General features: G+C 36.4%; 1 protein-coding gene across 1 annotated transcript; it reads left to right on the top strand.

Moving 5' to 3' along the window:
* The first annotated feature begins 37 nt into the window (after positions 1–37).
* LOC145725948 (uncharacterized) lies at positions 38–13216 on the top strand. The gene is made up of 3 exons (XM_081974879.1): positions 38–187; positions 5648–6253; positions 11590–13216. Exons 1-3 carry the CDS (start codon positions 166–168, stop codon positions 12228–12230), a joined length of 1269 nt encoding a protein of 422 aa, XP_081831005.1. The 5' UTR covers positions 38–165; the 3' UTR covers positions 12231–13216.
* The last annotated feature ends 13269 nt before the right edge of the window (positions 13217–26485 follow it).

Raw genomic sequence — 26485 nt, 5'->3', positions numbered from 1 at the left:
CAGATATGTAACCTTTTATTTCGCTCACGGTGTTTTTCTGAACAGAGATAGCGGAATCTCGGGGCAGATTACAGTCCGGCGTCATTTGCTTTTTGCGCTTTCCTGGCATCAGCAAAATAAATTGAATTTAGTGACGCGCGGCAGGAGGTGAAGAAAGGCGGCACAATGGCGAGTTCTACAGAAACAGGTAAGTTTTATTTGCCATACAATGCAAACGGTATATTTTTAAAATATACAGTTTGATACTCGGTTTAATATTTTTCAACTTATTGCAAAATTGTACAGTGGCCCCTTTTTGTTGATTTTTCAGGGTACACAGCAAACGGTAATAGAAATAAAAAAAGTAAGATAGGTGATAGGAGCTGGATTATCGGGGGTAATTGCACGAGTGCATAAAAATTACCGATAATTTTGCATGAAAACTTTTTCTCCGTTAACTGCATGAGTTTATTTTCATATTTTTTTGGCAAAAGAGGCTTTTTTAGAAAAAAATATGAAAATGACCGAATGCAGTTTGCAAAGATAACAAGTTTGAACGAAGAATTATCAGGTCATTTTTAAGGCACGAATGTAATTTTGGGGAATATTTCCCAAATAAAGAAAATGTTTTGGTTTTGCTACAACTATAGATTGCTCAATGGAGCCCAATGAGCAAGTTCCAAACTGTTCATTAATTTTTGTTGACATCGCGTTTGACATTGTTTGGTTATAAAAAGTCAAAAAACTGCGCCAGGACAACAATTAGTGTACTAGCAATAGGCTCTACAACAATGCAGTCGTTATAGATACGTACAGTGCAATTATCGAAATGCAATTATCACTTTAGAATGCAATTATCGGGGGTAATTGCACAAGTGCATAAAAATTACCGATAATTTTGCGTGAAAACTTGTTATCTCTTAACTGCATGAGTTTATTTTCATATTTTTTTGGCGAAAGAGCCCGACACCGAAGGTGGAGGGCTGTTTTAGAAAAAAATATGAAAATGACCGATGAAATCAACAGCAAAAATCTCAAGGTGAGACATTGCAACAATAGAAGTGTAGTGAAAATCCCTGGAAACGATGAAATCAACAGCAAAATGTATCCGATTTTTTTATCCGCTAGCAAACTCTCTTCCTTCCTTATTAGCCGATAGCAAACCGTGTTTTGATGACGTATATATGGCATTTTTTGTACATGAGTGGAATTGTCGCTGTCATTCTGGTGAAAATGCACTGCTCATATGGGACATTTAACACATGAGGGAAATATTCGAGCTTAGTCTGCTGGTCCAATGAGAATTGCGCTATTTTTATTTGTTTCGAATTTACGGGGAATTTTTGGAAATTACTCATATTTGATTACTCACGATTTTTCAGCTGTCCCATAAGTTACCAAAAAACTAAAAACTGTTACTTGTAGGGTTTTTCGCGTAAAATCTAGTGAACTAGTCACTTTTGCCCTAACTTTTAAGTTCGCAGATAATGAAGTAGGTAACATTTTTTTAATCGAACACCCTAAACAGGGTGATTCACAACATTATGGACACAGATCAGGGGCGTGTAGAGGACCTCAAAACAAGTCGAGTTGCCGAATAACTTTTTTTCTCATGCCCATGGTTAACAAGATACATGGTGTTAAAATTTAAAAACATATTGGTGTTTTCTCTTTAACTCCTACAGTTTATGAGATATTTTGCTCAAATATTAAACTTCGGCTACTGTTTAGACCCTTTACCCGTAGATAATCCAACTTTTTTCCTAAGGACATACCTCTTTTTACCCCCGAACTTTTTTATGGTGCGCCACCGACTTCAACAGAACAAATTTTTAAATTTGTTGTTCAATTTAAGAAATGTTTTATCTCTTGGAGATTTGTCGTATCTGCCCTCATTTTCGAATTATTTGCGAAAACATGACACATTTGCAGTCTATGTGGGGTTTCTGGGTGATTTACTATAAACTTTAATTTTTATTACCTATATTTTTCACCACAAAAAGTAGAAAGGGCTGATTAGTTGACTTTTTTAGAAGATTTTTTTTTACTTTAATTTAATTTACAATAACTGAAGTTTATCAGCTGTAAGCTAATCCAAATGGAATTAGCAGGTCTAATTTTCGTAAATGCCTATTGTTGGGCAAAATTTCAGCTAGAAGGCTTTTACGGTAAAAAAGTTTAGTCAAGCGAATAGCATTTTGATCCATAGGTTGAATTAAGGCAGTGGTATTTGGGGGCAGAAACTTCATCACATTTTTACCGTTGTCACTAGTAAGTTCATTTTCACTGCAGTGACTAGATGCATTATCTATTAAGGGGATCGGTAAAGACTTTACGTTTTTCGATCGCGATGCTTGGCCTACGTGTAGAAAAATATATAAAAAACAGTGTTCGTTCTTTGTTTCTGTCGATAAAACTACGGCAGTATTAACGCAGACATTACTGTTTAAGCGACCATGCTCCTAGAGTGATATGGAACAAAGATGCAAGATTTCCGCTCCGAAATTCGAGCAACTTTTTAGTCCTATCTTTTAACCCAAATTACGACTTTAATTTTTAACTTATTTGCGTGATTTTTTTTTATTAAATAGCTAAAGGTTTAGGGAATGTGCAAAAGTTATTTTTGTCACCAAAAAAGTTTTGCAGGTAGGAAAAATAGTGACTTGAAAATTATGGTAATTTTAGCATTTTGTTAAAATGCTTCTAAATATTTTAATTGACGTACTATTAAAATTATATTGACTTTCGCACATTCTAGCAAGTGTCTTCTTTCATATGCCGTTTAAAAAACAGCAATAATTAGCCTAGTTTTTTTTTAATTTGGGTTAAAAGATTGTCATAAAATGCATTGAATCTCCCATAAGACGTTTTGCTTTACCGATGCCCTTAATAACAGCGCTTTTTCTAGCATGTTTTGGTCTCTCAGAAACTTTCTTACTTGTGGAACAAAGTTTTCTTCAAACCATTGTTTGAAAACAACTGCAGTCATCCAAGCGTTGGCAGTAGATTTATAAACTATAGGTAACACTGCATTTTTGAAGGCTCTAGGGTTTTTGGATTTCCCGATTACTAAAAGTTTCAGTCTGTGACTGCCATCAGAATTATGTAATTCGCTCTTTACTAGTCTTTCTTCCTGGGGCGGATTTTTCATTAGCGCTTACCAGCGTTTGCTCCAGAAGCAACTTCCAGAATAAGCCTGATTCATCAGCATTGTAAATCTGAGACGGCTGTAAGCCGAGAGATTTTATCGTTCGATCCAGTTCATCGATGTATGGCTGAACAGCAGCATTGTCACGATAACTTTTTACCGCAGATTTTAAGGCGCCGGATACCGTACCTCTTTCGGAAGTTTGCAATCCAACCTCTGCTTGCACTAAAATTTTCATTGCCATAATATTTTACGTAGAGTTGCTTAGCTTTTGCTGCTAAAAATTCGGAAGAAATAGGAACATGCCGATTTCTGAGATCTAAGAACCACGAGTGCAATTTACTCTCCATCTTCGGATACACTGCTTGTCTTAAGGTTTTCCTTCTTCCTGGACCGGAAACGCATTGTAAAAGATGTCTGAAATAAACGTAAAGTAATAAATAGATTTAATTTTTTTTCCGTTTGGTGCATTTGTATCGACCCGTTTATTTTATCCGCGTTTTTTTAATATCGCCATAGACTAAAAGATAAGAATAGACAAACAGTGGCAATGGAACTGAATTTTTAAGTAAGCAGCGTGAGATGGCACCACTAAACGCATATTTGCGTAATTTTAAAGCCAGACGCAGCAATTCCCATCTTTGACTGTTGGAAAACATCAGTTTTAATGCGGCGTTGTCTAGTTGACAAATCATATTTTTTGTTTTGTTTCTAGGCAAAAAATAACAGATTTTGTATGTGTTTTCTTTAGTTATTGTGTTTCACTTCGTTGTATTTTTAGTTTAGTTATATGTTATTAGTTTAATTTTAATATTTATCAAGGGTTATTTTATATTTAATACATTATGAATTCCATGTTTAATCTTAAAACAGTCACGTGACCATTTGTATCTTAAAATGAGTCACTAGATTTAGAGTTTAAAACTAAAAAACGGTCACGTAATCTTTAAAATTAAATCGAATTATTGAAAATAGTCACGTGACCCGTCAAATAATATTTTGTCATTTACAATCACGTGATCTTCAGGGATCCGTTTTGGCATTAAATAAGAGTCACGTGACCTTTAAAAATAAAATTTCAGTATTAAAAATTGTCATGCGACTTTATGAACTGTAAAAAGAGTCACGTGACTCTTCAAATAATATTTTTAACATCTAAAACAGTCACGTTACCTTTAGGATTCTGGTTTGACGTGAACACGTTTTAATTGAAAATGCATTATAAAGAAAGTAACGTATGTCTTTAAAAATACGTATCAGAATATACGTATAGAAATAAATATCAGTCTAAACTGAAAAACGAGCATGTGATCCTTTAAATAACATTTTGACATTAAAAACTGTAATGTGACATTATAAAATCAATTTTTAATCTTAAAAGAGTCACGTGACCTTTAGGATCCGTTTTGAAGTTAAAAAGAGTCACGTGGACTAAAAATTTAATTTGAGTATTGAAAATCGTCACGTGACCATTTGGAAATTAAAAGGAGTCACGTTTCAGGATTGAATTGGAAAATTGTCTAAACATACAAAATGTCACGTGGCGTTAAAAATGACATTTCAATCTTACAAATAGATACGTGATTTAGTGTATCAGTTTAAAAGTAAAAAACGGTCACGTGACCTTTAGGATTCTGTTTTGACGTTAAAAAAAAGTCCTGTGACTTAAAATAAATAGAATGTTTATTATTGATTCCTCAAACCAGAAATTCTTATCTTGTTTAGTTTTCAAAATACGAGTAATTTAACTCAAATTTATTTGAAAAAATCAAGCTTTCTTACGCAGTTAAGATGAGATAGCAAAAGAAAGCGGATTATAAAGTTGGCAACTATGTCTGCAGTGACGAGCTGTATTAGCGCCATCTCTTAGAGTTTACCACAACTGAATCGGCCTAAATACATTAAGAAGCCCTTGAAGCGTAAACGGCTTCCTTTTTGGGTGCCACTTTAATTACATTGCGCTGGTTGTCTGTACTTATCATTTAGTCTATGATATCGCTGATTGTTGAAGTACCCACACCGTACTTGTTCCTTTGTTTAATTCATAATATCAATGATACTAGACTTTTCTTTGAGAGATAACGTTTTATGATTACGTTTATGAAGTCACCCTGCACTTGCTCTTGAGATTACTGAAGGCGTAATGCGATAAACACAAATCAACTGGTTATGCAACCTTTGCGTATATGACGCTTTTTTTCGTCCGGATTACCAAAACAACAAAAATCCGGACTACAACGTACTAAATGGCAAGAATTAGACCATCCAGATTACCGCAGGTTCGGATTATCGCGTCGCGACTACTGTACGGTCAATTTCCAAAAATTTAGAAATAAATAAGTAGACTAGATTAAAACTCGAGCTCGTAACTTCTATACTACATTTTTTCTATTTATTACCGTTTGCTCTGTACCCCGTAAAACCAACGAATATGGGCCAACCTGTATAACATAAGTTGCATTTGTGTTGTACTGAAGTCAACGAGGAAGTTAATTGCTTACATTTTTATTTTTTTTTTAGATGACAATTCACGAATTTCTTGCAATCCGACTGAAAATCGCTTCAAATTATTCAAGGAATTTGAACAGGGTACTAACACTGTTTTGCCAGTGTACATCAAAAACATGTTGCTGTATAGCGGATACGATACCAAATTTGCACTTCAACGGTTGACAAACGATGATTTTGAAACTTTAGAGCAATTTGTAAAAAGCAGTTTTTCCTCAATTGTTGCTGACCAACCAAACTTGGAAAACTATTATGGATTGTTTAAAGATAAGCCCGATCAGTTTACAATTTTGCCTGGTCACAAAAAGATGATTTTTGAAATGGTTAATTTTTTTAAAAAACCTCCTTTAAAATCTAAATCATTGTTACTCAAAAAGACAGATTTACCAACAAAGAGTTCTCAGGGTGCAGAAAAAAGAAAATTTAACTCAAAACTTGGTCCTACTATTTCAGACGAGATTTCAGAGGATTCTACTTCAGATAATGTGATCGTCGAAACTGGTACAGGAAAACAACAAAATCTAAACGTGGATCCAAACAGTGAAGAGAAAAAAATCAAGAAGAATATATCAAACTGCTTGAATAAAACTTCAAATACTTTATGTCCCCCGCAAGAAGGTAAGGACCATCCAGCAAGGGATACAGATTTAAAAAAAAATTACGCTTGCAAAAAAAAAATACTTTCACTTGAAATTCAATGGGACCAACTAACTACTGCAAAAATGTTTGATACTCGGTTTAATATTTTTCAACTTATTGCAAAATTGTACAGTGGCCCCTTTTTGTTGTATTTTCAGGGTACACAGCAAACGGTAATAGAAAGAAAAAAAGTAAGATTTGGAAATTACTCATATTCGATTACTCACGATTTTTCGGCTGTAATCGAATGTCATTTTTTATAATGGTAGATTTTTTACTGATACGATTCCATAAATCTTTTCTAGTTTGAAAAAGCAAAGTCTCTAGTTGAGAATACAAAGTCTTTTAAAGTCCCTCAGAGAACAAAATCACACTTATTTTTTCCGCGACCTATCCATCGATTTTGAAACTGGATCTATTGTTCATAGAAAACAGCGGAGGCGCACCATCGTGCATATACTACATATCAAGTTGCAATTGAATAGATAAATCTTCAAGAAGCTCTGAAAGAGTGTTTTGCAGGAAGAGCAAATAACTTGCACCGTTCAAGCGATTAGGTAAAATAATTGGCCCAACCAAATATCGTAATGTTCGGTATTGATGTGAACCCACACGTATTTCGAGAAACCCATACACAATTTCCACAGAAAATAAATGTTTAGGCTGGCTTAAATGTGTATACTTGGAAACCATTTTGTCGGTCCCATATTTATTGATCAGAATCTTACCGGTGAACGTTATCTAGATATGTTACAAAACCATCTTTATCCAGATATACAAAGAATCGTCAGAGACAATCCGGGGGAATTTCAGAGTGACATAGTTTTTCAACAGGATCGTTGCTGCATTTCAAAAGCCGTTTCTTTTAGTTTTCGTAGAGTCATTATTTCCATCAAAGGGGCGTCGTTTTCTGCGGCCCACTGTAAACAAACGTTAAAACTTTTCACAGCATCTTCATTTCTAGCCTTCACTGGAACACTTTCTAAAACTTCGATGTCATCATCTGAGTCATAATTTTCATCCTCATCACCTAGACATTCGCCTTGCGTTAATACTGCATCACCGTCAATCCAGTCGACAACGTCAGCTTCATTTATATCGGCATCGCCTATGTCGAGCATTGCATGAACTTCGTCGATTTTTTCTGCTGATGAGCGAATTCTGTCTTTTAGAAGGATTTTACGGTAAAAAAGTTTAGTCAAGCGAATAGCATTTTGATCCATAGGTTGAATTAAGGCAATGGTATTTGGGGGTAGAGACTTTACTCGTCACTAGTAAGTTCATTTTTACTCAGTGACTAGATGCATTATCTATTAATAACAGCAATTTTTCTGGCATGTTTTGGTCTCTCAGAAACCTTCTTACTTGTGGAACAAAGTTTTCATCAAACCATTGTTTGAAAACAACTGCAGTCATCCAAGCGTTGGTAGTAGATTTATAAAAGACAGACAACACTGCATTTTTGAATGCTCTAGGGTTTTTCGATTTTTTATTTTTTTTTTAGTTTCAGTCTGTGACTGCCATCAGAATTACAACATGCTAAGAATGTAATTCGCTCCTTACTAGTCTTTCTTCCTGGGGCGGATTTTTCATTAGCGCTTACCAGCGTTTGCTCCAGAAGCAACTTCCAGAATAAGCCTGATTCATCAGCATTGTAAATCTGAGACGGCTGTAAGCCGAGATATTTTATCGTTCGATCCAGTTCATCATATTTTTATGGCTGAAGAGCAGCATTGTCACGATAACTTTTTACCGCAGATTTTAAGGCGCCGGATACCGCACCTCTTTCGGAAGTTTGCAATCCAACCTCTGCTTGCACTAAAATTTTCATTGCCATAATATTTTACGTAGAGTTGCTTAGCTTTTGCTGCTAAAAATTCGGAAGAAATAGGAACGTGCCGATTTCTGAGATCTAAAAACCACGAGTGGAATTTACTCTCCATCTTCGGATACTCTGCTTGTCTTAAGGTTTTCCTTCTTCCTGGACCGGAAACGCATTGTAAAAGATGTCTGAAATAAACGTAAGGTAATAAATAGGTTTAATTTTTTTCCGTTTGGTGCATTTGTATCTACCCGTTTATTTTATCCGCGTTTTTTTAATCCATAGACTAAAAGATAAGTATAGACAAACAGTGGCAATGGAACTGAATTTTTAAGTAAGCAGCGTGAGATGGCACCACTAACCGCATATTTGAGTAATTTTAAAGCCAGACGCAGCAATTCCCATCTTTTGACTGTTGGAAAACATCAGTTTTAATGCGGCGTTGTCTAGTTGACAAATCATATTTTTTGTTTTGTTGCTAGGCAAAAAATAACAGATTTTGTGTGTGTTTTCTTTAATTATTGTGTTTCACTTCGTTGTATTTTTAGTTTAGTCATTTGTTATTAGTTTAAATTTAATATTTATCAAGGGTTATTTTATATTTAATACATTATGAATTCCATGTTTAATCTTAAAACAGTCACATGACCATTTGTATCTTAAAATGAGTCACTAGATTTAGAGTTTAAAACTAAAAAACGGTCACGTAATCTTTAAAATTAAATTTAATTATTGAAAATAGTCACGTGACCCGTCAAATAATATTTTGTCATTTACAGTCACGTGATCTTCAGAGTTCCGTTTTGGCATTAAATAAGAGTCACGTGACCCTCAAATAATATTTTTAACATCTAAAACAGTCACGTTACCTTTAGGATTCTGGTTTGACGTGAACACGTTTTAATTGAAAATGCATTATAAAGAAAGTAACGTATGTCTTTAAAAATATCAGTCTAAACTGATAAACGAGCATGTGATCCTTTAAATAACATTTTGACATTAAAAACTATCATGTAACACTATAAAATCAATTTTTAATCTTAAAAGAGTCACGTGACCTTTAGGATCCGTTTTGAAGTTAAAAAAGAGTCACGTGGACTAAAAAATTAAATTTGAGTATTGAAAATCGTCACGTGACCATTTAGACATTAAAAGGAGCCACGTCATTTAAAAAATATCAGTTCAAACTGAAGAACGGTCACGTGACTCTTTAAACATTATTTCTTTATTTACAGTCACGTGACCTTCAGGATTTCGGTTTGACATTAAAAAAGAGTCACGTGACTTTTTAAAAAAATGTTTGATTATTGAAAATCGTTATGCGACTTTATGAACTGTAAAGAGTGACGTGACCTTTAAAAATATATTTTATTTTTGAAAATTGTCACGTGACCATTTGCACATTATAAGGATTCAGGTGACTCTTATATAATACTTTGACATCTAAAACAGTCACGTGACCTTTAGGTTTTTTTTTGACGTTAAAATAATTGAAAATTGTCACGTGGCCATTTGCACTGTCAATAGGGTCACGTGTCTTTAAAAAATATCAGTTTAAACTGAAAAACGATTACGTGATCCTTCAAATGACATTTAAAACTGTCATGTGACATTATAAATTCCATTTTTAATCTTAAAAGAGTCACGTGACCTTCAGGATCTGTTTTAACGTTAAAAAAGTCACGCGATTTGAAAAAAAATAGTCTAAACATACAAACTGTCACGTTGCGTTAAAAATGACATTTCAATCTTACAAATAGATACGTGATTTAGTGTACCGGTTTAAAGTAAAAAACGGTCACGTGACCTTCAGGATTCTGTTTTGACGTTAAAAAAAAGTCCTGTGACTTAATATAAATAGAATCTTAATTATTGATTCCTCAAACCAGAAATTCTTATCTTGTTTAGTTTTCAAAATACGAGTAATTTAACTCAAATTTATTTGAAAAAATCAAGCTTCCTTACGCAGTTTAGATGAGATAACAAAAGAAAGCGGATTATAGGAAATACTGCGAAAGTTGGCAACTATGTCTGCAATGACGTGTGGCGGTCACTATGCCTTTCCCTGACCACCTGGGGCCAACCTTGCTTACCTGAAGTTCTACGTTACGACTTCCTGGAGAGTTCTTCACAGATGTCGATATGCTCGCTGATCCTCAACCTTTTCTTGAAAAATTTAGGCAACACATGCAATTAATTCGTTCAATTCCTGCCGCTCATCATCATAAGAAAGCCGCTTTTGTTCACCAAGTTTTGATCACTTGTTCTCATGTTTTCTTAGAGTTGATGCTATGAATAAACCTTTGCAACCATCATATGAAGGCCCCTACGAAGTTCTTGAACATATTTCCGACGTGGTTTTCAAGATCAAGATCCAAGGCGAAGCCGTGACAGTCTCAACGGAGCGGCTTAAGCCGGCCTTCATCGTGCGATGTCCAGTCCAAGAACTTACCCACCTACTCCCGCAAGAAGAAGGTCCGTTTCAGTGACCAGGCAGGTTGAACTGGACTATGGCCAAGTCACTTGGGGGGGAGTACCTGTGGCGGTCACTATGCCTTTCCCTGACCACCTGGGGCCAGCCTTGCTTACCTGAAGTTCCACGGCACGACGGACTTTCATTCAGTGACGTGTTCAGCAACCGTTTCGTTATTATTGTTGTTGACTGTCAGTCAGAGACTTGAGCGTTCAAGAGTTAGTCGCAAAACTCTAGTACTCGCCTTCATATCCGTTTATACATTAATTTATTAAAAGGAGTTGCATTTCTGCCTCCTTTTATTTGTGGACATCAGTACCCACAAATGAGCTGTATTAGCGCCATCTCTTAGAGTTTACCTACAACTGAATCGGCCGAAATACGTTAGGAAACCCTTGAAGCGTAAACGGCTTCCTTTTTGGGTGCCATTTTAATTACATTGCGCTGGTTGTCTGTACTTATCATTTAGTCTATGATATCGCTGATTGTTGAAGTACCCACACCGTACTTGTTCCTTTGTTTAATTCATAATATCAATGATACTAGACTTTTCTTTGAGAGATAACGTTTTATGATTACGTTTATGAAGTCACCCTGCACTTGCTCTTGAGATTACTGAAGGCGTAATGCGATAAACACAAATCAACTGGTTATGCAATCTTTGCGTATATGACGCTTTTTTTCGTCCGGATTACCAAAACAACGAAAATCCGGACTACAACGTACTAAATGGCAAGAATTAGACCATCCGGATTACGGAAGCATCCGGATTACCGCAGGTTCGGATTATCGCGTCGCGACTACTGTACGGTCAATTTCCAAAAATTTAGAAACAAATAAGTAGACTAGATAAAACTCGAGCTCGTAACTTCTATACTACATTTTTTCTATTTATTACCGTTTGCTCTGTACCCCGTAAAACCAACGAATAGGGGCCACCCTGTATAACATAAGTTGCATTTGTGTTGTACTGAAGTCAACGAGGAAGTTAATTGCTTACATTTTTATTTTTTTTTTTAGATGACAATTCACGAATTTCTTGCAATCCGCCTGAAAACCCCTTCAAATTATTCAAGGAATTTGAACAGCGTACTAACACTGTTTTGCCAGTGTACATCAAAAACATGTTGCTGTATAGCGGATACGATATCAAATTTGCACTTCAACTTTTGGAAATGGCTAATTTTTTAAAAAAACCTCCTTTAAAATCCGAATCATTGTCACTCAAAAAGACAGATTTACCAACAAAGAGTTCTCAGGGAGACGAGATTTCAGAGGATTCTACTTCAGATAATGTGATCGTCGAAACTGATACAGAAAAACAACAAAATCTAAACGTGGATCCAAACAGTGAAGAGAAAACAATCCTTCTTATATTAAACCGGTTGACTAACACTTCAAAAACTTTTTGCCCCCCCCAAGGGGGTAAGGACGAGCCCGAGGACGATCCAGCAGTGGATCCAGATTTGAAAATAAGTATGCCTGCAAAAAAAAATGCACTTATAGTTGGAATACAACGGGACCTATCAACTATTGCAAACATGTTCTGCGTAATTTGCCAAACTGTTATTAGAGTAATAAAATCGTGCGCGGAAAAGATTAAATTGTTAGTTCCTTCGATGGATTCAAACCCAGTACCGTCAAACGTACAGGGTGATTGATTGAATTTTGACCACCCCCTTAACTTTCTTAATTTTGATTTTAGCAAAAAACGTTAAATACAAAACTAGTAGATATTTAGGTCTACTTTATTTTTAGATAAACAGTTATTATACAGGGTGTCCCAAATTTGAGTAACGATCCAAACTTATGTTTTTTTAAATACAATGACCAACTTTTTATCCGATATTTGAATTCTACGCCAAATTCTAGGCCTAATTGATGTAAAATGTCAGTATCGATATTCAACTATTTCCGCAGCAGCGTCCTTGATTGAGTGAATTTTGACCACCCTCTTAACTTATTTAATTTTGATTTTAGCAAAAAACGTTAAATACGAAACAAGAAGATATTTAGGTCTACTTTAGTCTTAGATAAACAGTTATTATACAGGGTGTCCCAAATTTGATTAACGATCCAAACTTATGTTTTTTTAAATACAATGACCAACTTTTTATCCGATATTTGAATTCTACGTCAAATTTTAGGCCTAATTGATGTAAAATGTCTGTATCGATATTCAACTGTTTCCACAGCAGTATCTGTTACTTTAACAATGTTTCCTCGACTATTTGATTAAGGGTTAATTTAGTTACTAAAATTTGGAACACCCTGTATAATAACTGTCATCAAGGACGCTGCTGCGGAAACAGTTGAATATCGATACAGACATTTTACATCAATTAGGCCCAGAAATTGACGTAGAATTCAAATATCGGATAAAAAAACATAAGTTTGGTTCGTTACTCAAATTTGGGACACCCTGTATAATAACTGTTTAGCTAAGAATAAAGTAGACCTAAATATCTACTAGTTTTGTATTTAACGTTTTTTGCTAAAATCAAAATTATGGAAGTTAAGGGGGTGGTCAAAATTCAATCAATCACCCTGTACTAAGCATTTAAATGTCAAATTTATTATTGATTTAGCTGTTAGTTTTTTTGGTGATTTTTAATACTGTAACGAAGTTACTAATTTTTTTTGTTAATATGTAGTATTAGTTCAGCCTCACACGCTTAAGTTACAATGCGTCTTCGCGACAGAATGGTGAACGCACCGCCGCGATCGATAAAGGTTCAGCGCGCAGCCGCGGTAGCGTAAACGAAGCAACATCGCGCCGTCGCGACTCGCGAGCTGGTAAACAGGTGATGCGCCGCGCGTTACATTGTGGAGTTCGGTTTTTCCCGGCCGACCGAACTAGAGATGTTTGGAACAGTCTATTTCAAATAACAGGTACAAACTGTTCCAGTTTCAAAAATTATCTGTTTCAAGAAATCTGTTCCCAGGGTTGCCATTCGTAGCGACTTGTCGCTAAAATAGCGAATTTTTAATTGTCTGAAATCGTAGCGGCGATTTACGAAAAAGTGGTGATATGTAGCGACTTTTTGATTTAAGTAAAATAATCATAAAATATCAATAATATTGCTGATAAAATGTCATCGTAACGTAATATAATAAAAGGTTGGTCGAACGTATATGAGCAGCAGTGATGCTTCCTCCCATTTCGTACATTTCTATTATGAACAAACTGACGTTGACGTACACTATGGAGTATCCAGCCACGATGACAGAAAACACACGGACGGTGAAGTGTGTGACTTTTGGCAGTTGGCGGACAGTAACACGTTTTTCAATGATGAGCAGTTATGAACATTCTGCATTTTTCTGAGTGCAAATCAATATGTGTAGCCTGTACAAATCATAATTTTTATTTTCCAAGTGGAATTTGTTGTGTTATCAATAAACTGTTGTGAAGGAATTAATATCCCTGTGTATCCTTAATCAGAAACAACTCAGCTGGCGATCAAGTTCGTTGAACCCTAGGTACACAACACGTGACAATTAGCACAGAAATCGAACCCTAGTTCAGCAAGACGCCACAATTGGTGCCGAAACCTAAGCTCTCCCAAGTCCTAAATATCATAAGAGACCAGAGACACACAAAATGATGATTAACGAGGATAATTCCGACAACACAAGCATGGTTGAGCCGCCAAATCGTATAATGCAACAACCACTGGACGTCAACAGAGTTTCCCTAAAACTCACCGCCTTTTGGACCTCCAAGCCAGCAGCATGGTTTGGTAGGGCTGAAGCGCAATTCCGTGCAGCCAACATCACCCGATCTATTACAAAATTTGACGCGGTTGTCAGCGTATTAGCAGAGGACCAATGCGACATTGTTTTAGACTTACTTACCAACACCCCTCAGGAAAACGACGATCCTTATCAACAGTTAAAGGAGAGGTTGCTCAAAGAAAACAGCCTAAGCGATACCAAACGTTTTAAGACACTGCTGAATGAAATGTCATTGGGTGACAGGAAACCCTCCACCTTACTTCGGGAAATGAGACTCCTAGCACCTGAAATGGATGAAACCTTCCTAAAAAATGTATGGATGGAGAGACTGCCTAGCCACATGAGGGGCATACTAAGTGCCACCAAAGGCAACTTAATGGAACTTGGGGTAACTGCCGACGCTATTGCTGAACACACCAGTTCGTCCTACCTTAATGAGGCCACTTTACGTCCGCCAGTCAAAGAACAAGGCCCCCAGGTAATTACAATGGAGGATTTCGATAAGCTGGTAAAAAGAATTGAGAAACTGGAGTCCACATCTAGGCGTAGACAGCATTCTCAAACTAGAGAGGAAAAGAAGTATCCCATGTGCAGATTCCATTACAAGTATGGTGAAAAAGCCCGTAAGTGCGAAGAACCTTGTAACTTTACCCCTGGGGTGAGTACCAATCAAAAAAACTAAATACGTTGTCAGATGTCACCACGGATGCCAGAAACAAATCGGCATCTGACAACCAAACTATTAATAGGCTGTATATACATGATAAACGCAACAACTTGTCATTTCTTATTGATACAGGCGCAGACGTTTCTGTTATTCCAAAAACTTTTGTGTTTAACTACCAAAACTTAAAGCCTACTAATTTCACACTGTACACAGCAACCGGCACACCCATCCACACCTATGGAAAAAAGCCATTGTTTTTAAATTTAGGATTAAGGCGAGAATTTAAGTGGGATTTTTACATTTGCGACGTGACAAAGCCACTCCTGGGTGCAGATTTCCTCAGACATTATCAGTTGTTAGTTGATGTGGCCAACAATGAGCTAATTGACAACACAACTCACATCAGGTCCAGGATTAATCAGATCACAATAAATAAAGATGACCACTCTATTTCTTTATCATGTTTTGTAACTTCACAGGTCAGCACTACTTGGCAAGCAATTCTGCAGCGTTATCAAGAGAAAACCAACACCCCAGAAGCTAACATGCCAACTGTGACCGCAGAACATTTAATCGAGACGTTTCCTGCCATTGTACCAATCACAAGTCGCCCTAGACGATTACCTCCTGAAAAATACTTGTCAGCCAAAAAGGAATTTGAACAGATGGTCGCTGAAGGCATCTGTCAACCGTCCAAATCACCTTGGGCATCACCTTTACATCTTGCCCCTAAAAAGAATGGACAATGGAGGCCATGTGGTGACTACCGGAAACTTAATGCTGTAACTGTGCCAGACAGGTATCCTGTTCCAAACATGTTAGATTGTGTGTACATTCTTAATAAAGCTAATTTTTTTACTACATTGGACATCGTGCGAGCTTATAATCAGATTCCAGTTGCCAGTGAATCCATTCCAAAAACAGCAGTAACAACTCCATTTGGGCTATACGAATTTTTAAAGATGCCATTCGGGTTACGAAATGCCGGACAGACGTTCCAGAGATTCATCGACCAAGTGTTAAGGGGACTGGACTTCATTTTTGTGTACATCGATGACATTCTGATTGCTTCAGAGACCTTCGAACAACATCAGGAACATGTTTCACTCGTATTAGACAAACTAGCTGTTCATCACATAAACATTAACATTCAAAAGTGCCACTTTGGTAAAAAGGAAGTTGATTTTTTGGGTTTCAGAATCACAAATACCGGAATTTCACCACTTCCAGAGAAAACCATTGCCTTACGAGAATACAAGAAACCTACTAACATTCAAGAACTTCGACGTTTCTTAGGACTCATAAACTTTTATAGGCGACACATTCCTAATGCAGCTGAGCTACAAGCTCCTCTTCATGACGTTCTCCACAACAAGACAAAAAAGAACGATAAAACTCCGATAGATTGGACTAATAGTATGGAAAATGCTTTTCAAAGTTGCAAAGAAAGTCTGACTTCAACCGCAAGTTTAGCTTACCCAGACAATTCAGAATTAGCGTTAATTTGCGACGCATCAGAAACCAGTATTGGAGCTGTCTTACAGCAGAGTGATAAGCGACCCTTAGGATTTTTCTCAAAGAAACTCAGCGTTTCAGAAGTCAAATACAGCACATACGACCGCGAACTTCTCGCTATATATGCTGCTGTGATACACTTTAGAATCTACTTAGAGGGCAGAGAAGTAACTATCTATACTGATCATAAACCATTGATTTATGCTTTTCAGACAAAACATAGCAGTAACTCCAGAGAAACAACACGGCGTGCTAGACAGTTAGAGTTCATCAGTCAATTTACTACAACCATTAAGTACTTAAAAGGGGAAGAGAACGAAGCAGCAGACGCACTGTCTCGAGTCCAAGAAATTTCATATACAGCTTCTTTAAACTATGAAGAGATCGCAAAGGCACAGCTTGACGACGAAGAACTTAAACAATACCAACAGCAGCTTGACATGAAATTTGAAAACCTAAAATTTCCAGCGCTAAAACTTAGCCTAACTTGCGAAACATCCACTGGAAAATTTCGACCTTACGTACCGAAAGGATTTCGGAAACAAGTATTCGACTCAATCCATGGGTTGGCACATGCAGGCATCCGGGAAACACGCAGGTTAGTGACAGAAAAGTTTTTTTGGCCATCAATGAACAAGGACGTACATTTGTGGGCTAAAACATGTATATCTTGCCAAAGGTCAAAAGTACATAAACACACAAAAACTGAATTGTTAACAATACCCACACCTAAAGCTAGATTTTCATGTGTACACCTTGACATTGTTGGACCCTTACCAGTATGTGAAAGCTTTAGATACTGCATAACTTTAATTGACCGTTATTCACATTGGCCAGAAGTTATTCCTGTAGCAGACATTCGAACTGAGACAGTCGTTCGATCAATTTTTATGCATTGGATTTCCAGATTTGGTTCACCAGAGATTATCATAACTGACCGTGGAACTCAGTTCGAGAGTGCTTTATTTACCAGTTTTTATACTTTGTTGGGCATCAGAAGAGTTAGGACTACAGCTTACCACCCACAAAGCAATGGAAAAATAGAACGTTTCCATAGAACGTTAAAAACTGCCATCACAGCTCACAACAAACCGGATTGGTTATCAGCACTCCCTGCAGTACTCCTTGGATTAAGGACAGCTTTAAGGGATGACGCCAAATATTCCTCAGCCGAAATTTTGTATGGAGAAGGACTACGATTACCATCTGAGATGTTTTCATCGAATCAAAATTCACCACCTTTAAGCCTATTCATGCAAAACTTGAAGGAGAATTTGAGTTTTATGCAACCAGCTCCTACAAAATGGAACTCAAAACAAAAACCGTTTGTTAGCCCTGACCTAAAGACTGCGACCCACATTTTTCTGCGTGAAGATATGGTGCGTAGACCTCTATCAGCACCTTATACCGGACCACACGAAGTTATTGCACGGAATGACAAAACCATAGACATTCGCGTGAATGGACATGTGACCAAGGTTAGCCTAGACCGAGTCAAGCCAGCATACATCTTGCAAGAAGACCAAGCAGCGGCAGTTCGTCATGACCATGACTATACCTTCCACAATCAGAACATCTTGTCTAGCAAGAAAACCGTCCGTTTCCAGGACAACAGTGACGACGTCACTGGAGGGGGGGTATATGGAGTATCCAGCCACGATGACAGAAAACACACGGACGGTGAAGTGTGTGACTTTTGGCAGTTGGCGGACAGTAACACGTTTTTCAATGATGAGCAGTTATGAACATTCTGCATTTTTCTGAGTGCAAATCAATATGTGTAGCCTGTACAAATCATAATTTTTATTTTCCAAGTGGAATTTGTTGTGTTATCAATAAACTGTTGTGAAGGAATTAATATCCCTGTGTATCCTTAATCAGAAACAACTCAGCTGGCGATCAAGTTCGTTGAACCCTAGGTACACAACACGTGACAATTAGCACAGAAATCGAACCCTAGTTCAGCAAGACGCCACAACACGTACGACGTACGGTGACTTGTGTCTCTGTCAAGTGTCAATTGTCCGCTAAACGTCAACATATTTTCTTTACAACAAGAACTTAACCATACTTCATACTTTCCCGCGTTCCCCGGGTTCCCCCAACTAAATCCAAATGTAAATAAGAATAAGTAAATGCAAATACGCAGGCGTGATTCTGTGATTGTCTTCAACTTCGGTCATTTTTGAATTTGGATATCAAAAAATTGTGCGATGAGCGATATCTCAAAGTATTTCTTGCCATCAACATCGAAGACTTGTGAAGCAGGTAGGAGACCTAATATTTTCTATTATGAGCAGGTTATGAAAAAAATATTTGTTTTTGACAGCAGCAATTTGACAATTGACGTAGCGACAAAGTAGCGACTTTTCACAACATGTAATAGCGACATCACTTCAAACTGTTCTGGCAACCCTGTCTGTTCCTGTTTTTACCAGGGTTGCCATTCGTAGCGAGTAGCGACTTATTAATTGTCTGAAATCGTAGCGGCGATTTACGAAAAAGTGGTGATATGTAGCGACTTTTTGATTTAAGTAAAATAGTCATAAACGAACCGAACCGATCGACGCTTCAGTTCAGCCAGCTGAACGGTAAATTTTATTGTTCCTGGGGGCAAGCTTTGAAGGTGAAGGTATCTCGGAATCGTTTCCTTCGGACCGCCAGTACAGGATGTTATAACACTGCTGGTTAACTTCGAGGGCCACGACTCCGAAAACCTCTCGGCGATTTGAGTTGTTTCCTCTGGACTGCCAGTACCGGATGTTATAACACTGCTGGTCAACTCCGGAGGCTACAATCTCACTATCACCTAGGTATTTCCGAACCGTTTCCTTCGGACCGCCGGTACTGGATGTTATAACACTGCCGGTTAGCTTCGAAGGCCACGGCTCCGAAATCCTGTAACCAAGCCTGAATTCACCCAGGTCTTTCCGAACTGATTTCTTCGGACTGTCAGCTCCGCCCGTTTTAACCCCCAACTGGTCAACTCCGATGGCCGACCTTTTGAAAGCTGATACCGATTCTTTGACCCCCAGAGCACCGTTTTCGTACCGTCCGAATCTGTCATTCATACCGTAACCGTCTGTTTACCCTGGCTGGGAAAAACCGTTTCGAAACCGTCTTAGTTCTCTGTACCGTTCCCCGTTCTGAACACTAGGTTGTGTTGTCCGTTTGTTTTCCGTTTCAAAGTTACCGTATTAATTTAGTTGGGATCTGCAGGTCCGACTGTACCGTTTATTGATTTGAACACGAGGCTGTTGTTCTCCGTTTGTTCTGTTGTGCTACAGTTTTTAAGTAGGTTAGAATATGAAAGATTGTTAACTTTTTTTTTTCCTGATTAACACGACTTGTTTAGTTTAGGTGACCACCCTGTGTTTCCTTATTTTTGTCCCACTCCCTTCATCCATTAACAGATAAACGTGAACTTTGTCTTCGACTGTGTAAAAGCTCCCCAGGTATACGAAGCGAGTTCCTTAGTTACGCTTCTTCAAATAAAACTAAGGTGGCGCCCGAGTTTCGAAGCACCTACCCCTAGGTGTGGCAAAAACCGTACCAGGACCGGTACGTAAAGGCGGTTACAATAAATTAATCAATATTTTATTATTCCCCCCCCCCCACTATTTTAATAAATTAAAATAATTTTATCAATAGACAGACCCAGCATGTTTTATTTTGCAATATTGCACCCATAAGCCAAAACTAAAGGAAATGATTATTGTCCTATACCTTTCAGCAATAACTGACCAAAATTAAAATCTCAACACTTTAGGAGAACTAAATGCACAGGGTTACATTCAAAAATTTCAACAAAATAAAAGTAATTTACTATATTTTTGAAGAAAAATTATTTAAATTGATTAGTCGGAGAGAGTTTGTCATTAATAAATAAAGACGTAAATATTTTAGCTCGTCCTTAGGCTACACCTTGTATGGAAAAAAATATTAAAAAATTAAACACAATAACATAAAACACATGTTTAAGTACAAGTTTCACTTATTTTTTTATAATAATTACAATATTTCTTATACAGTGCGTTTTTTTTAACGCGCAACATAGGATTTCACGTGTTAAATTTTTAAGCCCATGTTAGACCATGTTATTTTGGAACTACAAGTATAAAACTTGACGGGTGGCTATTTCGTACCCTGAAGCTTAAGTAAATTTACCAATTCGGCCTAAAAAGTGTTAAAAAACTTGCAAAAAATCATCTTTTTTCGAAAAGGTTTTATCGTTTCATACTCCCTGTATGCATTGTTGTTCTTTGTTGTTTTTGATACTGGCACGGCAGGTAGCAGGTAAAATTTGGCGTAGAAAGTAAAACAGAGTGATCATTAACTTTATGTCAAGAAAGTTAAGAACAAAAGAAGTATTTTTATAAGTGAATTGTTCAAATTGACCTCCGTTTGAAGCCAGTATATTCAATTCAAACAGTATATTCCAAACAATCATAAAATGCCCTTTTGAAGTTCAAAATATGTCGGGTTGTGATGCAGTCAAAATAAGTCACTTTACCTGCTACCTGCCCTGCCAGTATCAAAAACAACAAGGAACAACAATGCATACAGGGAGTATGAAAGGATAAAATCTTTTCGAAAAAAAATGATTTTTTTCCAGTTTTAAATCACTTTTTAGACCAAATTGGTAGACTTACTTAAGCTTCAGGGTACTAAAGACACACCCGTCAAGTTTTATACTTGCAGTTCCAAAATAACATGGTCTAACATGGGCTTAAAAATTTAACACGTAAAATCCTATGTTGCGCATTAAAAAAAACGCACTGTATATATATAAACAATCTTTATTTCATTACGAAATAGGCTATCGACCGGAATGGTCTTTCTGCCCTTGTGTACATTTGTTGATTTAGGCCTACTTTAAGTTGTGGTATAATATAATAATCTAAAATAAAGTATTACAAAAATTTATCTTAACCTAAAATTACATTTTGTTACATTTATCATTGTCTTAGTTGTGTTATATTTGTGTTCGAGTAGAGTCGTCGATTGAGAAAGAAAACGAGATTGTCTTGTCTGTCTTGTGAGGCAAAGAGAATTTAGTATGGTCCAGTTCTGTTGGTTATTTTTCCATTTGGATTGAATTTGTAGTAGTCTTTCTGTTATTCTAGTTAAGTTTGTGCGCTGGTACAGTAGCTCATTTGGGGGATTGTGGAGTGAGTTTTGGGGATGTCTTATCCGTGTTATCAGTCTTAGACCGATCTGTTCGGTTGTTTGTATGTGTCGTTTAAATAAATTTGATTTAACCGATTTTCCGGCCGGCAAATTTCTATGTTTCTATAGGAGATCTCGAAAACTATAAGAGATAGAAGAAAACTGATATCCAAGTCTCGATATCTTTTTGTGAGATATATTTAGTGCTGCATTCAAAAATTAGTTTTTGAGAAGAGCAAAAAACTGATTTCTGTTGATTTAAAAAAAACATTTTAATTTCGTTATTTTGGATTGTAGCTAAATATAACTGTTACATTATTAGGACACTTTTTCGTATAGATTCCAGTGACTTAAACTTAAAGTATATACTCAAATTGTAGTCCATTATTTGACTGACATAAATTAGAACGCTTGTCAACACTTTGAATTGCGTTATATACAGGGTGTCCCACGACGAAAGACATCGATTGATATTGGAAAAAGTATAAATAGGAGAGTTTTGAAAATTTGGCAGGATACTGATGTGGGCATGCCCAATCCAACTAAATTATTTTCAAGATGGTTGCACTTCCGTTTATACCGGAAGTCGATCACAACTTTCTTATTTTAAATAGAACACCCTATATATTATTACATATTTGGATTCCTCACAAAATTCTGACCAACTTTTATATAGAATGCCCTATGCCTATCTCTAGCCGTTTTCGAAATATTTGATGTTTTCCCAAAAAAGTGACAGTTGCAACGCTCAACATATTTTTGTACTATGTTAAAACCGTATTTCATTTTGCAATGAAACTTTGGGTTATTGTAAATAAAGGATCGTTTTATTAAACTGAGGGTGCGTAATGACTCATTTGTATACAGGGTCGTCAAAAAAAAATCATAAACTTGCCACTAAAAAAAATGAAAAATCTCAAGTTTTTTAAATAGAAACCCACATTTTTTACGACGGAATCATTTTGAGCATTAAAAATTACTATAAGTTTCAATTTACTTGCCTATACCTAAATCCAACCCATTTCGTTTTATTTGAGAATAAACATTTTTTTATTAGGCTGCATGGTTGGGATTAGCTGGTACTCTAGTTAGCCATGCTTTTGACACACGGTGATATTGGAGAATTGCAAAGCATGTTATGTTGAGCGTTGCAACTGTCACTTTTTTGGAAAAACATCAAATATTTCGAAAACGGCTAGAGATAGGAATAGGGCATTGTACACAAAAGTTGGTTAGAAATTGCAATTTCTACATTTGTATTATTAAGGATTGGTTTTGTTTTAATAGCTTTTATCTTCACAGATCCCGTATTCTTAAAATTTTCAATTATTTGCTTGACAGCTTTTCGTGATGGCTTTGGTTTTTCTGGATAACGAGCGGCAAATACCTCACATGTTCTACTCCCAACTTTATCACATTTTCCGTAAATAATAAACAGATTTAAGCAATCTTGGTTTGAATAACGTAACCGCGACGGCATATTTGCAGTTGTCAAAACACTCAAAACTAGTGTTATTAACATGCCCTGCAGGTCTCCAATATCACCGTGTGTCAAAAGCATGGCCAACTAGAGTACCAGCTAATTCCAACCATGCAGCCGAGCATGCAGCCTAATAAAAAAATGTTTATTCTCAAATAAAACGAAATGGGTTGGATTTAGGTATAGGCAAGTAAATTGAAACTTATAGTAATTTTTAATGCTCAAAATGATTCCGTCATAAAAAATGGGGGTTTCCATTTAAAAAACTTGAGATTTTTCATTTTTTTTAGTGGCAAGTTTATGATTTTTTTTTGACGACCCTGTGTACAAATGAGTCGTTACGCACCCTCAGTTTAATAAAACGATCCTTTATTTACAATAACCCAAAGTTTCATTGCAAAATGAAATACGGTTTTAACATAGTACAAAAATATGTTGAGCGTTGCAACTGTCACTTTTTTGGAAAAACATCAAATATTTCGAAAACGGCTAGAGATAGGCATAGGGCATTCTATACAAAAGTTGGTTAGAATTTTGTGAGCAATCCAAATATGTAATAATATATAGGGTGTTCTATTTAAAATAAGAAAGTTGTGATCGACTTCCGGTATAAGCGGAAGTGCAACCATCTTGAAAATATTTTAGTTGGATTGGGCATGCCCACATCAGTATCCTACCAAATTTTCAAAACTCTCCTATTTATACTTTTTCCAATATCAATCGAGGTCTTTCGTCGTGGGACACCCTGTAGATTGCTCAATGGAGCTCAATGAGCAAGTTCCAAACCGTTTATTCATTTTTGTTGACATCGCGTTTGACATTTTTTGGTTATAAAAAGTCAAAAAACTGCGCAAGGACAACAATTAGTGTACTAGCAATAAGCTCTACAACAATGCAGTCGTTATAGATACGTACAGTGCAATTATCGAAATGCAATTATCACTTTAGAATGCAATTATCGCTGTCATTCTGGTGAAAATGCACTGCTCATATGGGACATTTAACACATGAGGGAAATATTCGGGGGCAATACCATAAGAGCTCAGATTTAGCCGGATAATTTTTGTGCTTGTCTTAGAACACTTTCTTTTTGGTGTAACTGCACAAGACCTGTTGTAACTAAATCACGAGAGCGCAGCTCGAGTGATTTTGCCAAACAGGTCGAGTTTTGTACCATAAAGAAAGTATGAGAAGACAAGCGGAAAAATTATCCTGTTCAAAATCTGAGCTCGAATGGTATTTGATAAGACAATTCCATGAATATAATCAATAATATAATAAGACTGCGATTGCCTTGTACTGGCAGAAATAAATTTTTCTGGTTCTTTTGATTTTCTGCAGTAGAACTCTATCCGAAGCGAGTCATAACCAAAACAATACGAACAAACATCAAAATTGACAGTGCCAGCAAAAATCTCAAGGTGAGACATTGCAACAATAGAAGTTTAGTGAAAATCCGTGGAAACGATGAAATCAACAGCAAAATTTATCCGATTTTTTTATTCGCTAGCAAACTCTCTTCCTTCCTTATTAGCCGATAGCAAACCGTGTTTTGATGACGTATATATGGCATTTTTTGTACATGAGTGGAATTGTCGCTGTCATTCTGGTGAAAATGCATTGCTCATATGGGACATTTAACACATGAGGGAAATATTCCCCAAAATTACATTCGTGCTTAAAAATGACCTGATAATTCTGCGTTCAAAGTTGATATCTTTGCAAACTGCATTCGGTCATTTTCATATTTTTTTCTAAAAAAGCCCTCCATCTTCGGTGTCGGGCTCTTTCGCCAAAAAAATATGAAAATAAACTCATGCAGTTAAGAGATAACAAGTTTTCATGCAAAATTATCGGTAATTTTTATGCACTCGTGCAATTACCCCCGATAACATTGGTGTTATACCGGTATTATTGTATTATTCCAAATAATACTGATATTATACGTATTATTGCTTGATTATCGTATTATTAAGGATTATTTTTTATTGCTCGGATTATTACATATTATATTAATGATGCAATATTATTGCAAAGGCGCAAAAGTTTAAGCGCAAACGAGTAAGATAAAAATTGTTTAGATTATAATTTAGAATACAAAAATGGTATCAGTAAATAAAGCTGTCATAACCAAATCCGAGTTTAGTACTGGTTTCACGTAGATCGAACCAATCACTTCAATATTTTTAATGCGTTTTGATCGAGGTTTATATGGTCATATTTTTTTATTTCATTTTTGTTTCGAATATGTATCAGTTTCAATTTCCTCAATACTGCCCATGTTGTTTCTTATTTAATCACCCGCTAGTAATTTAATATGTAATTGCATAAATTACTAATTTAAATTAATATTAATAATTATTAATCCCCGAAATAATTACTTAGGTACAATACTCTGCTGCGCTATTCCGCGATCTCTGTTCAGAAAAACACCGTGAGCGAAATAAAAGGTGTGTTTTAACCGAAAACGGATTATGCGGATTTTTCATATTATGCCGTATTATTCGTATTTTTCAAATTATTTACTATATTATTGGATTATGTCGTATTATCAAGATTAGTAAGATTATTGCATATTATTAATATTATTTGGTGAGTGACCCAAATATTATTGAAGTGTCACCCTCGCAGACTCACGCTAAACAAGGGCACAAAGTAAAAGGGAATGAATGAAGACGGTACAATCCTAGGTCCACAAAATCTGGAAGCCCGTTTCAAACAAAGCACAGAAGCTCAAGTGGAAGATAAGCTAAGACAAGGGCCAGAAAGGTAGAGAAGAGACATAGGGAAAACAAAATGAAAGGTTTTGGAAGAAAAACATTGAAGCGCTAGACTGCAGGTCCACAGTTGCTTGAACTGAGTAGGGCAATGTCAAGAGGGGCCTGTAGGACGCTCTAAAAAGGCAACCATAGCGCAATATTTTTAGTGCATAGCAGCACATTATATTATATTGGGTAAGGTAAAAGCAAATTTTCACCTAGCAAATTCGTGCAATTATGAAGTTTTAGGTGACAATAACAAAGTGAACTGGTATACATAATGGTTTTATTTATGTTTTAAGAGATGAATAGTAAACAAAGTAATAATTGGAATCTTATTTTGATTTTTTTAGGGTCCACCAGGCAAACTTGTTGCGTCTATCGATCAACTGCTACAGCCTTCTTGAAAAGCGAACTAGCCTTATGTCTTGGAGAAGCCGACATCTTCAGATGGGTCCCGCCACGACAGTTCTACTTGCACCCGGAGTCTTTAATAAGTCGAGCTGAAGAAGCATCTCCAAATGGCCTCACGTGAACTAGAAAGAAATATACATGTCCAAGGATAGGTGTGCTAAAGAAACACGCAAA

This window comes from Ips typographus, linkage group LG3, assembly GCF_016097725.1.
Source record: "Ips typographus isolate SLU linkage group LG3, UJ_Ityp_2.0, whole genome shotgun sequence".
NCBI lineage: Eukaryota > Metazoa > Arthropoda > Insecta > Coleoptera > Curculionidae > Ips > Ips typographus.
Note: the sequence above shows the minus strand (reverse complement) of the source record. Positions and strands in the feature narration are given on the sequence as shown.